This window comes from Platalea leucorodia (genome assembly GCF_965183815.1).
Source record: "Platalea leucorodia genome assembly, chromosome: 13".
NCBI classification, from domain to species: Eukaryota; Metazoa; Chordata; class Aves; order Pelecaniformes; family Threskiornithidae; genus Platalea; species Platalea leucorodia.
The window spans coordinates 15,862,628-15,880,881 of record NC_138835.1 but is presented as its reverse complement, the minus strand read 5'-3'; the positions used below and the strand labels follow the sequence as shown (position 1 = coordinate 15,880,881).

Here is an 18,254-nt window from a genome sequence, read left to right as displayed (position 1 = left end):
TGTTCTACACAAATATGACCTGGTTTTCTATTCATATTTCTGCAGTGGTATTCTAAAAGCACAAGTATATCTCCATCTTTATTTTCCTCAAAACAGTAATCAGTGTAGAAATAGCAACTGGAAAATTCCCTCCACTGCTCCAGGTAAATGGGGGGGAAATCAATTTTTTCATCTCTTTCCTGTGATACTTGTTTTTCTACCACTGAATCAAACTCTCCAGGTATTTTCCTGTGGGCTGTGTCAGCAAAAGGAGCTCCTGGCCCCAAACCCAGCCGCTGGTTGCCACTCTCCCACCGCCTGGTACTGACCTCGACTCAACGGTTCGTAGGAATACAGAGCAAACCTGGTCAGCCAACCGATCTTCCCCCAAACAAGGTACAACAAACCGCCCGAATCCAAGGAAGAAGGAAATGGTTAAACTGGATGAGTTAATTATTTTTGAAACTATTCTAAAATGGAATAATAAAGCGGCCCTTGCAGAAGCAGGAATGACTGAGCAGTGCAGAAATACCTTAAGCCACACTCTTGTTTCCCCAAAATATGCAAACTATCACTTTAAAAATATTAAGGTTGACTGTAAGCGTAACCTCGCTTTCCGAGTCTCATAACTCATGCAGTAGCAGGACTGATATTATTCTCTGCTGCTCCTCAGTACAGACAGTCTCTTGCTGCGTATCTGCACATGGATAGACGCGAACACGAAGGGACAGAAATATTCAAGTAGCACATCAAACAGGAACACTAGCACTCATGATATGACAAGATGCTGAGTTATAACCTTTGAAAATACTCGAGAACAAATATTTACCTTTTGAAACAACTACCTGTAAGAAATGTAAAAAAAAAAATAATAAAAAAATCGGAGCCCAATACAGCAAAGCTGGTTTTGGGGTTTGATTCCTAGACACTGCACCTAAAGAATGAATTCCTACTATGTTTTAATGCAAAAGCAACACTTCAGATAGGAAAGTGAAACTCCTGAACAGTGATGACTGCAAAGTAGGATTAATTTTTTTTATGTTAAAGTTCTAAAACCTTCTGGATTTCTCACTTGTAATTTCAGTAAAGAAACAGAAAAAGGTAAAAAAAAAATATTTTTCTAAAAAGTTGGCATCTCTGTAAAGATGAGCCTAGCGTGACCTTGGCACGAGGAACAAATAAAACAGTGAGAAGGGCACTCGAGAGAGGGTAGATCTCTGGAGTTGAAGCAGATGAACAGAATCAGGGCTGTTACCTTAGGGAGGAGGAAGAGGAGGAGGAGGAGGAGGAGGGCGGCTCTGGAGCCTGGGGAAAACGGAATGCAGGGTGGGGAAAGGAAACAGACACTGAGCGTTGAGCTAAAGCTGGTTTAGGGTGGAACCATTTTAAAGCCAGGGTGTAGCCAGGGAATAAGTGTCTAGGTTTAAAGCAATGATTTTCATTTCCAGACTTGAAAATAACCTGACCTAACCCTTTAATAACAGAAACTCAAAACAGTTATTCCTGCAAAGATTGCATCCTAATAATTTCGTTAGCCTGTAACTGTGGTGATACAGAGAACCTGAATTATTCACCGAGCACTCTGCGATGTTTCTGTAAAATTCGGCATGTGGACACAGAGGTCAGGGTGTTGCGTTCGGGTTTTTTGTTTGCTTGGCTTTGCATTTTGCTGCAAGTAGCAGCTACCTCCATGCAGTAAACTTCATGCACATGAAGAGAGGATCAAAGACGGTCTAGAAACCTGGGCAGCTCCGTCAGCCCGAGGAATGCAGAACACGGGCTAAGCTGATTTCGGTGCTAAGAAAGAATTCTGGGGGTGGCATTCGAGCACAAATCTGTAACCCCTCCAGGTCTGGCTGAGACAGCAAGCCTGGCATCGCCAACTACCACTGCTTACGGTGTTAACATACCTCCCCAATAAAAACATCATTAAAACCCCCTCAATCATAGCAAAGAAAATTTTAATACCTTGCACCATAACTACAACTTCATGAAAAGCAGGTGGAAAAATGCAGTAATTAACTTAATTTTCCAAGTGGCAGGCAATTTGTAATTTACTATTACCTACCCTCAAAAATACTCGAACACCTTTCCAATAAGCTGAACGTTTTGATCCCAAACATCTTAAAAAGTGATCTTTCCAAAATTGAGCATAAAAGAATGATCTACGTAATGAACTAACAGTAGGAAACTATTAAAATTTGAGCCCGCGTTGTTTTAGGACATCGGGTATTAATCTGACAACTGAAATTTTAACCAGCCTAGTTTTCATTCATTGTTGTAACAAATACTTAACACCTGCCTGAAGTTTTTACGTTGCAACCAGAACTCAGACCACAGCAGACGGATTGGAGACTCCATCCCGGCAAAGCAAAATCCATTTAAAGGAAGAGTAAACGACTCTCTTCTGTCCCAGGGATTTTTCTGGCTGCCAGGCTACGCGGATCAGTTCAGCAGTAGGTAGACTGAAAGTGTGCACCAAGACTTCCCTTAGCATCTCCTTCAATACATTCGTTTTCATCCCATGAAAATCTACAGTTTACCAATGTATATTTATTTTAGGTAAGATGAATAGTGAATAGCGAGTATGTGATACCACGTCTCACAAAAAATACGCTTTTTGTACACTTTTTGAGGAGCGGGGAAAGAAGTTTTGTAAAGGGCAGAGCCGACGGCTCCGTCTGCCAGTAACGGGAGACAGGCAGGGCGGCCCAGCGCGCGGGAGCGGGAGCATTTACCGTGCAGCTGCGTTTCAAGCTGGAGCAAGAAGTTTCTAATATTGGGCTGAAAAAGCTAAAAAGAAGAGCAAAGAATGACTGTACTGGAGAGAGTTAGTCTCGGTAAGGTTTATCCATCTCTAACGGGAATAGCTGGGTAGAAAAGCCTAAAAATCAATTAATTCATCGTGCCTTAACGCTCAACGGGTATTCCCGGTACGGACACGTTCTGGTTTAACCTTGCTCCCTCGTCTCTTCAGTCTCTCTCGGATACCACCTTCACTACGCCAAACTCAGGCTCTTTGTTCTCAGAACTCGTTCTCAGCCCTCTTTTTCTGTTATCCCTCTTCCCATTCCTTACACTCTTCTCTCCTATACCACGCTACCCGCCCTCCGCTTTCCCTATCTCTATCTCGTGTTGGCACAATCCTGCATGGCAAACAGCCTCCGTTGCCGATTGCAAAGCCCCATTCTTTCTGAACTCCTTCACACTGCATTTTCTTTATTTCTTCATCAATATTAACCTTCAGTGCTACCCTGCAGATCATCTTTTTTCTTCTCCTTTAAACACGAGCTCTTCAGGACAGGTAAATTGATTATTTATAAAGCATCATGTAAAGCCAGAAGTATTATGCAGGTTTTGCAGAACAAAAATCTTAAAGGACTTCCTTAAACACCTGAATCCTGAATACAAACACCATGCTCAATTTTTTCCTCTTCTCATTATGCAAGACATCTGTTCCGCTACTTGGACTAACATGCTTGCCAAATATCACAACAGAAACAATGGCATTTTCACCGTTTTTTTAAAAATAATAATTTTTTTTAAAAAATCAAGGAAGATTTGAAGTTTTGCATTGAAAAGGTGAAAAAGTTGCAGGAAGCCCTGTATCTTGCTGAGAAAAAGACTTCTTTTGCAAGCAAAAAAATCATCCTGCAATAAGACAATCTACACCTTCGCCTACCTGCACACAGGCAGGGCCAGAGACCTCACCTGCACAAAATTATCCAAGAGTTCATCTAGACAGAGCTCTGTCTTACCTCCCTCTGAAGCCTTCTGAAATGCAAGCTCACTGTATGATCCAACTGTTGAGCATCTGTGCTCGCCAAAAACTCCTGTAATCATAATTTGCTCTCTAGAAACCAAGACAGCAAAAGGGATAGGGAAAGGCTTACCACACCAGCTGTCTCCAGCCTTCGCGGAGAGCCGGCAGCACAACTCCCTACACCAGGCACTGAAATCAGACTGCCACTGGAAAACGATGAACGTCTCCTCATCACGAGGGAGGTAATTTTTGCAAAATTAAAGATTTTGATGGGAAAACGTTAAAGGAACTTGAAACTCTGCAAAGGCAGAAGGGTATAGTGCAGTCCCGTCCATCCCTCCCATGAAGGTCACTACTCTGGGCTTACTTAAGCCCTCAAGTTCTTACAGAATACAACAATTTCACTACATTTAACCAAAGTAAAGCAAAAAGTTCCCAAACCGTAGTATCTTTAAAAATGACTGTGCTGTTTTGAAAATAATTAGCTTCATTTCACAGTCAATTGGCACACAAAAATTCACTCGCAGCTTTAGGATGCAAACACTGAGAAGATGTGTGGGAGTATTTCCTTAGAAATAAATTCCTGAATCATAACTACTATGCTTGAACTAACACATTAATAAAACCATCAATAAATTCTTCAAAAGACACCCTCCAAGGGACAGCATTTTCAATTACATGAAGAGGCAAAACCAGCAACATTTTGCCAGCTTAACAGCTCTTCTAGTGAAGATAACCCTCCTCTTTGGCGACAACAGTTTAAGCACCCTCCGATCCTGTAGCACAGGCACTCGGGACGGGTCATCCTGTAAAAACTTTTATCTGGCAACGTGAAAGGAACAGCAACCTAAGGAAAACGAAGATGCTCAAGACACAAGCCTACTTCTGAATTTTGTAAGCATCTTTGATATTAAGACTAACAAATAGCAATATGTTTCTTTAGAAAACCTACAAAGTTCAAGAAAAAAGGTTAAAATAAAAGGCAGACCTGTTATTTTGGCAAGTCTGTGGAGGAAATTCTTCTTGGCTCAGTTATGAAGAAAGTTATTATTTATAAAAGCCCATCCTTCAGTTTACTTTGGAGAACTGCTGTTCCAAGTTAATGCAGCTTGGTGAGGAAAACATATATATGAATGTTTCATACAAGGACTGACAGACTGACATCCTGAACAACCCAAACAGGATGAGAAAGAAAAAACCTAATGTGTTTTATGCTAAACAGAGAATCCGAATTAATAAACTGAAACTGGCATGAAAAGATGGTCCTCATCAAGCGCTGTGCTTGACTGATACCACCCTGCAGAAACGGAGAGCTTAATCACGTTCTCAATTTAGCATCTCGACTTAGTTTGGATTCTTTTGCAAATCTTAGTTGATCATTCTTTCTTGGAGGAAGAAGATACACTCTTCGTGGCAGACATTAAGAATCTCAGCTATTTCCATGATGTTAGATTACCATTAATAAGATTACTCCAGACACTCCTTTTTACTTTAATACGCAGCGTGATCGAATTCAAAGACTCTCAGCAGCACCCCACCAGCATCTGGAAACGAATCAACTGATTCAGAAAGAATTTTCTTATCCTTTCAATTAAAAAAAAACCCTGTGCCTTTTTGAGGCCCCACTGCATCACATTTTAAGCACAGTCTACTCTATTTGGGACACTTTAGTACACTCTGCCTGTATTGATAAGAACATGTTTCTCACTGAAAGAAGCACTACTACCAAGTGCAAATGAGCTGTTAGTTGTTTCAAAAGCAAAGTCTGAGTGACGGCAATGAGTTTCTTTGCAGTATAAAATAAATTAAGTAATCCTGTATAACACAGGATCGGGGGAGTATTTTTAATCTGTGAAGTATACGGCCTCAAATAATCACTGAATTAAAAGGGTTACTCGCAAGATCCGCCTTCCCAAATGCTGCTTGCATGCTGCCGAAATGCACGCTGCTTGCGAGCAAGACCAAAAGAGTAATTTGCACAATTTCAGGAGGAAGGCGCTAACACTGAACTTTTAAGATGGACTCTCCTAAATCAGCTTTTGCACTGCCAGAAGGTCTGTGTTAGTCCTCCAGTACAGAGGCATTTGCAAATGGTACCCAAATTATCCCACAATGAGGGCTTTCAGACTTAACGAGCAGCATCTTAAAATAACTGAATAGATCAGAAAAGTGAATGAGCCTCAAAGAACAGAGAGCTCTAGGTAACTTTTTTCCCCTCTTAGCTACTTATGAACGAACACTCAACACCCATTTCCTCAGCAAAGGAGTACCTTTTCATCTTAGCTATGAACAATACAGATAGGGACACTTCTAAATAAATGAGGTAAAAAAAGAGCCCTAGACTATGAAGTCTGTTTTAAAGAACAAAGCCTGATGCTACTAAATCAAAGACAACTTCAAGCTGAAATTTAAACACATCCCAAATACTCGTTACACAGCGCAGACACTTGCCATTACCCGCTTTCACACAGGAGAATCAGTTTTTCGTCATGCATAGGAGCTAAGTTTGCAACACCTCTAGACTAGCTCTGAATTCTAGCAGGAAAGTGAAGAACTTGGGGTACCAACAACCAACCTAAGCAGAACCCTGTAGCTCGGCAACTTGGGAGATGGAGCAGTTCACAAGAGGGTTGCTTCCACCTGCTGGAGATGGAAAATATTAATGTGAGACCAAAACACCCTACTGCCTGTAGGGACCAAGACAGTGACGGTTTGGGGTAGCGGAGGTGCTTGCTTCTCTTCCAGTGTGAAGTGAAATCTCACCCAAGCAACCAACTCGGATTTCACCCAAACCACACATCTACACATGCAAGCACACGAGCGGCTTGCTGCTGACGAGATGTGTTAACTGAAACGGAACACGCACAGATCTCAAATCCTCTGAAATCATACCAAAAAAATCCCCCAGAAGACAAGACAATTTGACCTAAAATGCACGCAGGGCTCCTCCTGTGCACGCAGAGACGCACCCATCCCACGAGCTCAGGCCCCCCAGCGTAGCAAAACGCCCCTGCCCAGCAGGGCAGAAAGGAGAATTTCGTCTCTGCTCACCTCTCCAGATGGCCAACATGGGGAAACCACCAGCGGCTCAGTCTCCAAACGTCCCCCTTGCTCAGCATGGTTACTTTTACCCTCACGTTGCTCTCAGAGCAGCAGCCAGACCGGCTGCCCACTGCCAACGTACGTAGCCCCGTGCCTGTTCGGCCCTGGCATTCCTCTCGTTTTGGACAGCGGGAAGTGTTGCTATTCAGCTTTTCCTTTAGCTTTAGTGGAATATTGAAACCACTCCCCCAACCACCACCCCCCCGCTTCCCCTTTCCCATCATTAGAAACACCTCTTTTATTGGAAGCCGCATTTAAGACACGATTTGGAACAAATCATTTGATTGTGCCTGCTGATGCGCTGTCTCAGCTCAGTGCTGAGTCAACACCCAAAGCCAGCTTCCTCTCATCTGCAAACCGTTGTAAAGCAGAAGGCCACTTCTATTTAATTCCTTAACAATTAGGAATTAAGTAACCTAGACATCATTCAGCTTCCAGTAATACAATCTCTTCCATTTTGCACTGTTTTTAGTAATTTAAAGACATTCAACCTATAACCAGTTTGCTAAGACGATGGGAGTTGCAGTCGTGTTTCTGCAGTCACTCCAACATGTGTGGTTTGCTTCACAGACCCGTCCAAACCCCGTACGCCCCACGGACAGTACGAGCGATTGAGTTGTTTTTACGGGATGCTGTGAAAGTGAAAAATATTTGCGTGTGAACAGCATACCAGGCAATCCACACCGCATCTTTATTCACAACAATCCTAAAATACATGCGTTATAAAAACAGGATTCCTCATAAATCACTGTTATCTTAAGTTATCTCGCATTTTTCTTCTAACTGACATTGTTTAGATTTTATCATCAGCTAATTAGAATAATTCTATGCAAGCTTGCTGCAGCAGACAACTGTAAAACATAATAAATCTAAAGACATTTGTAGAGAGTTACCCGTTCAATGAAAACCACATTTAAACTCCAGTATATAAGCAACTTAAACATCCTTTTTCAGCCCATAAAGACTCTTCAGACTTTCAGTACTATTTATATTGCTTTTTTCATCTGAATTTGGCAACATAAGGGTATATAATCTCACACACCCTTCTCCTGGCCAACTTGGATTCTGGTATGCAAAATGAAACACAGGCTAACTCACAGCACGGACTAAGTTCTTCAAGTCAGCTTGAGGGAGTTTAATACCACACTCCCTTAAAGTCCTTAGGAAAAAAACGTCCAAACCCCTACATCAGTAGCATTCCTGCATCTATTAATTGCCAGTGCTTAATGAATCAAACAGGACCATTATCTTGAGACAGAATAACAACTACGGAAGATTCAAAAGAAGCCAAGGAAATGTTCTTCTCCCTGGCTGTACACTTTAAAAGCAGTCACTCATCTCAGACTACAAGTAGTCACACATCAAAATACATTTTAAGCCTTTGTAGAACCTCAAAAAACCACATTATTCTTCCGAGTTACCAAGCATTTATCTTGCCATTACCAGCAACAAGCTGTGGCAGTTTTCTTACACATGAGAAAGTGACACCTGAATATTAGGAAGTACTGCAGATAGTATCGTTAAGACTAAATTACACCAGTGTGCGGTGTAATTGCATCATCAATACGCTATACAAGGAAAAGTCTTCAACCTTGACATCAGTTTGGACACCTGCTAAAATAAATTCCAACCTTCCCTCACATTAATTCCAACAATTATAATGGTGTTTTGGGGGTGATTTAGGCCGCTCTATGTTCAAGGCCAAAACGAAACTACCAACTTCTTTCACAGGAGAAGCAGCCCGCATTGCTGTGACACTGAGGACCAGTGCTTGGTTCTTTTGAATCGTTGGCAACACAAGTTCTTACAGTTTTCAGTTTCTGGCAAGCTAATATATTTCAGAGACTGGTAAAATCATGCTGTAAACAGATCTAATTCACATTTTTAATTTCAACCACAAAAATGGGAAGAATGACTTACTTGGGTCTCGACTGCCGTATGGCCATCCTGAGGCAGGTAAAAAAGATGGCATTGGAGAACTTGCCCTGCTGTCGTCCTCCACTTGCTGCGTAATATGCCGCACAGTTTCTTTATTTTTTCGGTTCTTCCTGCGCCCGGTGGGTTGCCAGCCATCCCCTACTCCTTGTTCTGAGAACGCATTCTGTATTGCACTATCCTTGGCAGAATGTAGTTCACTCCCTCCATAATGTGACGGTGAAACCTGTTCCTCTTTGATACGTAAAGACCCATAGCCCATGTCACTAGACCAAAGAGACTGGGATGAAATGTCTTCGTGGCTGTCTGTTTTTGGTTCTTGATCCTCTTTTCCGTAACTACTCCCTCCTTCGTGGCAGCTGGCAATAGCTGAATCTCCAGAAGAGTTTGCTGGACTTGTTCGCCGTGCTAACCAGGGAGATATACTCCTGCCAGCCACGACCGCTGAAATCAAAGCATCCGTACTACTGCTGGACGGGGCTCCGAGTTCATAATCGACGAGGTCATCCGAGGCATCCGACTTTATGCTTATGTCGAGAGCTGCTTTTATGAAATTGTGACAGGCTTGTACAATATCTGTCATTTGCAGATAGCTAGCAGCTGACATCACCTCAATGACGTTTCTGCTGGTCAGCGCGAGGTGTGCAGAGTACATGAAGTCAATGATCGCTTTGAAGCCTTGTGCAGTGACAATGTCTAAATGGGTGACTGTGGCCTGGTCGGAGGTTTTCTGTACCTGGCAGTACAGCGTTTTGAAGTAGCGACTGCTCCCAAGCAGAACGTTTTTGTGAGCCTTAAATATCTTCCCCTCCACTATAATGCAAACGTCACAGAGGATGCCGTGCTGTCTCTGCTCGTTAAGCTCACGCAGCAGATGACGGTAGTGGGAAGCAATCTCCATATCTTCCTTTCGGTTATTCATTTGGAAATCTTTGTGTTTCCTCTTCCACAAGTCCTGTATGGGGAAGGAAATGACAGTATTACAAAATCCACTACAAGCTCACAGACGTGTTTTTCAAAGACTGAGACAAACCCCAAGTTGTACCAAATTAAGTAACAGGTTCATCTTGAAAGAATGCCACAAAACACAACTACTGCCTAGAAAGACTCCGCATTCATTACACGATGCGGCTTGTTTTTGCCAGACTTCAAATAATTTACGTTAAAAGGGACTAGATTTGAAGCTCAATCCTCCAGTGGCTCATAACATCCCGGAGAAATATTTCTTTAAATTACTACAGACTTGTAAGAAAACCGGTCTGAAGTTACTCGGGTAACACAGCCCTCAGTTTTTACTGTTTGGGTTCCGTAAAGTTTGGTTTTGAAAGAGGTACTACACTTGAAACGATGCTGATGGAGACAAACTATTGAAGAGCCCTCTGTAACACAATTTTCTCCAGGGAACAAGCATTATGTGTAGCACACTGAATAGCTGAAATCCTCAAACAGCAAAAGCCAATTGAAACCAGCTATTTCCCTCGCTATATTGCCGTTGAGGGGCTATAAATACTGTTTTCAAGTCAGAAGAGCAATAGGCAAATCCAAGACCACAGATCACAAAATTTTAAGTCCCCGCCCAAACTAAACTGGCAGCAGATCAGAACTATGAAATTAATGTTATTTGAAGCTTAACTACTTATAAGCACAAGATTTTTAACTTTGCAATAAAGCATGTTATTTCCTTGGCTTTGCATCTCCAAGTTTACCCCACAACCACCCTAAGATATTGGGTCGAGAAATTCTAATAATCACCTCAACATTCATGTGTAGAAAGGATGCTTATGACCAAAACAACACAGTATCCATCAAGCTGAGAAGAATTCACAGGACTTTTGATCACCTTTCATAAAATTTTACCGTATTATCCAAAAAAAGGCTAGTTAGTGCCAGCACCATGGCAGAGACCCGTATCTTGTAAGTTATGCTCCAAATTATCCTCCTCTTACACTCCAAAACAGGAAAAAAAAAAAAGGTCTTAAATGTGGATATGTTGACGGTAATCAGCGGGGCTAATATTTTCAGATTAAATTTTATCCCGCTTGCAAAGTACAAACGCGAGAGAAGTAATACACGGGCACGGATGAGCGGTCCATCACTTCTCGCAGCGCTGGGTAAGGCACTCCTACCCCGCGGTTCGGTCTGCCACCCACCCAGCAGCATCAGAAGCTCCCTGCCCTTCGTCTCCCAACGCTTCACTGGTATCGGGCAAATCAACGCGTTCTGCCTCTCAAGTGAGATGACTTCAGGTTCACTCGAGGTGTTAAGGACGGATGCTGGCAGCACTGGAACAGACGGATGAAGCACCCTCCGCGACACCGTACCTCGGCAGTTACTACCTTTGCAACTCCATACCTGCCTTTGCTGCCACAGCTTTACAAATTCCTTGGCATTCATTTCTGCCATTTTCTCTAGCTTATACCGCTTCTTTGGAAAGTACTATCAAGATTTACATACTCTGTAACAGGGGTTTAATGGTCCAACTAATTAAGAGTGCCAAGCTGCCACACAACGTGAAGGATATCTACTCCTTTCTCTCAAAAACTTAAATTTGTTCCGATGTAAGAAGTTCCAACTGTAAAATCGATACGTGGGTCCACATGCCAACATACAACTGTAGAATTGGTATCTGCTGACAAGACCAAATTCCCAATATGATTATGGGCAGGCGCACACATCAGAAGCCTGGATTTAGGCTACTGGTGGTTGCTGATAAAACCAAAATCACTGTACTTCTGAGGTCTTACGGTCTTGAAGCGTACGTGGTTAAATATCAGCACTGTCAGTAAGGAGGCTGATGCGAGCTCGAAGCAACTTGCTAACATAGATCGAGTTCAAACACAAATTCAGTCCCATCTGTTCAGATCGGCTCACAGCAGCGGGCAGCCCTAGGACAGCCATGATTGAGAAGGTTTCCCAACACATGCAAGCGGGTTTCCTGTACTGTGGAATACAGATCCGTAAGACCTCTGCCCCTTCCCCGAGTCCGTGCTATTATCATCATCTACAGGAGCAAAACAGCTCCCAGTTTAGCCAACACCGCTGGCTAGAAAACAACCCCTCAGCCCACAGAACATACGTGACACAGGACCTTTCTTCTAGAGAGCCACCTGATGATTCAAGAGTTCAAGTTATGCAAGATCGCCTGCAGAAGCTGCTCCAGTTCCGCAAGAACGGAGCTGTCTCTTTGGCAGTGTCAGAAATGCTAATTTGCAAGACCAGCTGGTCCCTGATCGTCAATAAGCATTTGCTTCCCTCAAGAGAGGAAGGACCATCTTCCTGCAACACAAACAGGCTGAACTGGTGTTCATCTATTTCAAATCCATACAGCTTTTCTACAGAATTAATCACAGAATGCACAAAGAAGCTAATCTTTTTTTTTTTTGTTATTTGAACTGGAAGAGTTCAATAACGGTCTAGCTCTACACTGTCTGAATGACACTACTATTTACCATTGAAATCTGCCCGGAGACCTCAAATCAAATTCTCACACTTCAGAAGCCATCTCCATCTCAAATAAATGAAATAAATAAACAGAAATCAAATGAAAAATCAGAGTCAGGGAGTGAAGAAAAGAAAAAAAAATGAACTGATTTCCCAGGTGTTTGGCCCAAACAGGTTGTGATGGAACCAGCCAGCACAGCAGCTCTCTAACCCAGGCTCTGAAGGTGGCTGCCACCGCTTCCCAACGTCTTCATGTTTGAGAGAACCAACTCTTAAGGCAGAATGACAGCTCAGTTTTGTCTTTATTCCAGAAACCACTACTGCATCTACTTTTAGGAGTTGACGAGTCAGCTTAGTCCCCTCAGGAAATACGAATTGCCACATAGGATAAAGCGAGTTGTCCATCACCAGTCCTGTCTTCAACAGCTGCCATATCCACATGGTTCAGAGGAAGGCGCAAGGAAACCTCACAGCATACAATTACGGAGCAATCAGAAGGTTTCAGCTATGGCATTTCCTTTCGCTGCTCCTTCAGAGGTATCAAAATCCATATTCCAAGGCAGCATCTCCCTGGAACTGGTGGGGAAGAGCGGAGGGAAGAAAAAAAGTGTCCTGCAAGGATAATTTTCTCTTCCTCAATTTAGTACAGATTAGCATCAGGAGTATTTGTCAATGTCTTCGCCTGCTTTTGTGAATTTATGCAACAACAGCTTTTCTTCTTCAATGTTTTTCACCTGGAAATTACACCGATTCCTTGAGATTTTATTTCTTTACTATTTCATATGTTTATTCAGCTTAGTTCAGTGGGTTGGGTTCCCCCACACTGTTGATAACGGTCTACTTTAGATACACCTCGTCCTTTGTTTAAGCTGCCTACGCCAGAAACCCCAGATTAAAATGAAATTAAAATAGAATTCTATGAATTCTATTAAAATATTTGTCCCTTGCTACCTTTGGTTTAGACTGGACCAGTCTGAGCTTCAGACATTGACTAACCTGCTGCTGCTTATGGATGAAGCACTTGCTAGCTTCCTTATGAAACAGCTTTTCTCTGACTTATTTCCTATCAAGGGATTTCTACTAAACACACAGACACACACACACAAAAAATATCTATGCAAGATTCCTTACTGGCCTCCCTCCCACCCACCAAGCTCTTGACAGAAGACGCCCTCCAGGCACGCCACGGATGAACAGAAGCGTGTCATTACAGCAAGACCACACAGCCCCTGCATCGTACTTGCCCACATTTCCAAGGACACTGGGGACACGAGCAGAGGATGGGTAGGTAGCTTTTGGACAAGAAAGCAAAAATACCTGACATTCTAAAATATGATGAATATAAGAAAACAATGCAAAGGGAAGACAACTTGTCCTTGTTCCAAAGTACTTGAAGTATAAAGAGACAGGGAGATGAATGGGAAGACGCACATCAAAGAGCGGCGTCCTTTCCACTGACAGTGGGCACATTACAGCACTTTCAAGTACGCGAGCAATGATGTGGATGCTCCCGTGTTCAGTCTGATCAATAAAACTTAACACCTTCCAAACCAGCGATTATGATTGTAGATGTCTTGATCTTCCTCTGTCTAAAGGTCTGCTACCTTATACACATCGTTCCACATTCAACATTTGTCACAGCATTGTACCTTTTAAATGAGAGGTCTTTGGGGGAGAAAATTAAATATGCCTCAAATTCAGAGGAATTAATTAGTTTTCTGTCTACCCATGTCAAACCAGAACATCCGTTTAATGTCAAGGATCACTAGGGAATTAATCCAAGTTAAATTTAAGGCAATTTGCTAGTAGTTAAAAATTCAGGAAGCTTCAAAACCCCATGCTCTTGTGTTCCAATTTTACATGCTGTTTTGTGGCTTGTTGTTGGGTTTTTTTTTTCCCCTTTTCCTGGTAACGGCATTTATCTCCACTTAAAAGATGTAGTGGAAAGATTTCTTCAGAAAAGCAGTACCCTTCAAATTTCTAGTGGAAGCATGGTAAAGATGGAATAAACTGTGGAGATTTATTAGAAACAGACCTCAAAGATCAATGATCTATTTTTTGTTTTATCTCAGGTCTTTTTAGTACACTGAAGGATTTCAAAGTTGAGCACCTAGTAAAATCCTTTAGGCCTGGGCCTGCGATGACAGCACACGGCCACAACGCAGCTTTCCAAGAAGCCAATGAACCATGAAAGCTCATCTGTAGATTTTCCACAAAATAAATTGTAGCAGATCAGGCTTTCTTCATAAGTCAATTAGCAGACAGTACAGTAATTCAAGTCTATTACTTTTCCAAAAATAACTACAAAAAATTGTCCCTAAACAAACAACACTTGCATGTAGCGGCAAAAAGAACAAAACATGAGCAGATTTAATAATCGCTTTCATGCAAACTTCTGTCAAGACGCAGGCCAGCTTTTTATTTTTCATGTTGTCAAAAACCTGGTCTTCAAGTAAGCATTAATAATTTATATAATCTTTAACCCTAGCTAGAATGAACCTAGTTCTACAAATATAGCATCTATAAAAACTGTTTATTTTGCACTATCAGTACAGTTATTTGAACATGAAAATATCACTTGATGGCATAATAAGAGTCTAAATAAACACAGTCCTCACCTAATGCTGGAAAGGTTTTAAAAAGAGAGACCAGTAGCACTTACAAAGCCAACCTCTCAGCATACATTCCCGTAATAAGTCTCCTGACCAAAATCTTAACGCCAGTAAAATTAAGGGGTACAAATTTGTTGCATCTAAAACGCAGAGCATTCTTTGAATTTTGACAAAAAGCCACAGACAAGAAAATGGAGTACACAGATGAAAGCCTCTACAGTACAGTCCCCTGGGAAATAGTGGGGACAAAAATAAACTCCCTTCACTCAGGAGGAAAACAGGAAAGGAAAGGGGAAAAAAGAAAAAAAAAAAAAAAAAAAAAAAGGACTGGAGGGGGTTTTTGGGTTTTTGTTGTTGGTAGGGTTTTTTGTTTGATTGTTTACTTTTTGCCCTCTCGGAATATAAGCAAACCAAAAATTTAAAGTACACGACATTTAGTCTGTTACAATTTTCTAAACACGTTTCTACACTTAATACTAAGGACACGAGTTATGAGTACCAAAGTATTCACTAGTGCACTCCTCCACCAGTCACTCTACGCTCCCCGGAGAAAACAGGCCAACTGGAATTTAACCAAAAATGTGTTGTTTCCTCCCCCCTCTCCCTTCAGGGAAAAGTAAAAACAGATTAAGGAAGAACTCAAATTCACTCCGATGGTTTATTATACAAAAACCCAACAAACACACCCCACTTCTCTGCTTCCCCTGTGTCCTGTCCATGTCTCCACTCCCAGGACATTCCAACATTTTTTAAATTCCTCTGCAAAGGAGCTCTGTAAGGTGAGATTGGGCTTGAAACGCCTCCTTGCACAACAAGACACAGTGTGTATATAAGTTTCACTTTTATCCAATTAAAGACAAGAGAAATGCATAGGATTCCTCCTATCCATGTGCCCTGTGCTGAAAAGAATGGAGAACAAAAAACCCCAACGTAGCCTTAGCAACTGAAAAGGGCGGTACCTGTGCTTATTCTCCTAAACGGGAGAGCAGACAGAAGAGTCGGGATATTAATGGATGATAACTCCCTGCAAAGACACTGCTCGTGAGCTTTACAAGTGCAAATCTCCAGAAGTAAAATGTTTTCTCCTAAGTGTGCTTGAAGAAGAGCACACGAGTCTAGAAGAGTTTTAAGTTCGTGATACTAGATACCCCAAAATTATATTCGTATGTTCAGCTTCGTTCAAAGTAGATGCAAGTAACAGCTTATAAAAATGAACAGTTGCCAAAAGGAAACTCTTCTACCCTATTCCGATTCACGAAACTGATCGTTCGTTAAGTTGGTCATTCCAACCACAACTCTGAATTCAAAGAGGAACAGGCAGATGTTTGTAAACAGACCAAACCAGACCCTTGGGCCAAAGAGGTTACTCACAACTCACGGTTTCATGAAAACAGCAGTGTACCACTTTTCCCTTATGACTGGGGATGAGAATGTTTAATTACAGCCCAACAGCTCATGTTCATCCTTACGGGTTAGGAGTCACAGCAAGAAAATAAAAAGTTTCATCATTCACTTTGAGAAATACTACAGAATTACAGAAAAGGCAAGAATTTGGGAGGCAAACGATTTCCAGTGAACTTAAAACCCAAACTAGTTATATTTTTATTATCAGATTTGAGAGGCACACTCACTTCTCAATGACTGTAGGGAAAAAACCAAACCAAACCAAAAAACCACAGGCCTCTGCCAGTATTTAATTAAATTCTGCCTGACGAGGATTCACTAAAATTCCTCCAATTTCAAGCCAATGCTACCCCATCATTGACAGCATTAAAACATCATCTCCATTTAGCATCTCTGTAGTAGCTACAATCCAGAAAGTCCACGAGTAGAGATCAAACAGCAGCAGCAGGGCAAGCATTACACCTTCAGGAGCTGTAACACACCGGCAAAGAAATCACTCGCTCGACCCACTAGTTCTCAGGGCAGGCAAAGACTCCAACTCCCCGTCGGTCCAGGTTAGATTTAGTCAGGAAATACAATACGTTTAAGACATCATCAGTTCACAATCGCTTCTACCATGAAAATACATAGATCTGAATGCAATTAGGAATTAAAAGGCGGCCAATTTCAGCAAAATAAGGACGTGCAAACCACTACGCGCTTCTAGTCATTCCTATCATCAAAGCTTTGTTTCTGCAATCCAAACACGAACCACAAGCAAATTCTAACTCCAATAAGCCGAACATAAAATAACAGGGAGCTTTCATTAAACATGTCACCCTCTGCTCCAGAACTTTGAACTGGAGACTTGGCTTTGGCCTTTGACCTGTCAAACCATCTACCTGATGTTACGGGGCCAGCTGCAGCGTGCAGAAGCTGGACACCACAAAAGTGCAACCAAAAGACAGAATTTAGAAACTGTGAAGTTAAAAATAGGAGAGGGGGAAGACCAGAGATGCACGTTTTGCTATAGTGTTCTTCAAGTAATAAGCAGTGAAAAGATTTTCAGTGATTTTGTTAGAGGAAGCATGCAGACTTTAATATTCCACAAAAAAATAAAATCCAAGACAATTACTTCTTACCAGTAACAAACTGGGTTCCAGGTCTAGTGTTTCTCCTACAACAGCTGAGGACATCAACAGCCCTAGGGCAGCACAGGTAGTGCACTTTCCTGCGACCTTCCAGTAGCACTGGTATGAACTCTTGTAGGAGAAAGACAGAACTACGATAAAAAACAAAACCAGAAAAAGTTATTAGCATTAAGCTACAAGATTGCTGAACAACACTGATACATTTTAAAGTCCTTTCCCCCCAAACTCAGTTATAACACCCCTTTTTATGACAACGAACCCCAAAAAATGTTAACTCAAAGCGTATCAATACGTCGCAGGCAATGAAATCCTGGTTACCTTTTCGCAATAATATAAGCAAGAGTTACTTCTTAAAGTATGGGAAAGAAAAGTCTAATTTTAGATACTAAAACTTCAAACAGATCCTTGAAACAACAGTGTTTCCTGTTTGGTAGCTTTTCAAAACATTCTCACTTTAATGACTTTTTAAAGAGACATTTGTGGCCTGAAGGGCACTAATTCACCTTATCTGACCTATAAAACACTGAGGTTAAAAAGCTACCAATACAACCCCTGAAAAAAAAAAATAAAAATTAAGTTTGCAGTGGAATATTCGAGAGAATTTCCTCTTGAAACGTTTAATGGCCAGTTTCCACTGGCTGACACCATTCTAGGCTAAGAGACTAAACAACCCCAAGATTTTGAGATTTCTGTGTAAAATATAGATACTTAGGTATAGTAAGGCACCTTCACAGATAGACTTCTCAGGTAAAATATTAACGTTTATGATTACAAGGTATAAAGAATCGGAATAGCTCATCTACACACGGGTTTTTTGTCTGTGAGGACGCATCCGCTGTAACTATCATCTTGTACACCTGTTTTTCTTATACAAAACAGACTTTATTT

General features: G+C 41.6%; 1 protein-coding gene across 1 annotated transcript in view; it reads right to left on the bottom strand.

Annotated features, from left to right (window-relative positions):
- Nucleotides 1-18,254, bottom strand: part of ZBTB46 (zinc finger and BTB domain containing 46) — a gene marked incomplete at its 3' end in the record, with an annotated part of 54,491 nt that overhangs the window by 28,167 nt on the left and 8,070 nt on the right. Inside the window, exons 4-5 of the mRNA XM_082326297.1 lie at nucleotides 17,358-17,497; nucleotides 8,765-9,734 (exon numbers count right to left, since the gene is read on the bottom strand). Of these exons, the coding sequence (XP_082182423.1) occupies nucleotides 8,765-9,734; nucleotides 17,358-17,411 (1,024 nt within the window). The 5' untranslated portion in view covers nucleotides 17,412-17,497. The remainder of the gene's footprint in view (nucleotides 1-8,764; nucleotides 9,735-17,357; nucleotides 17,498-18,254) is intronic.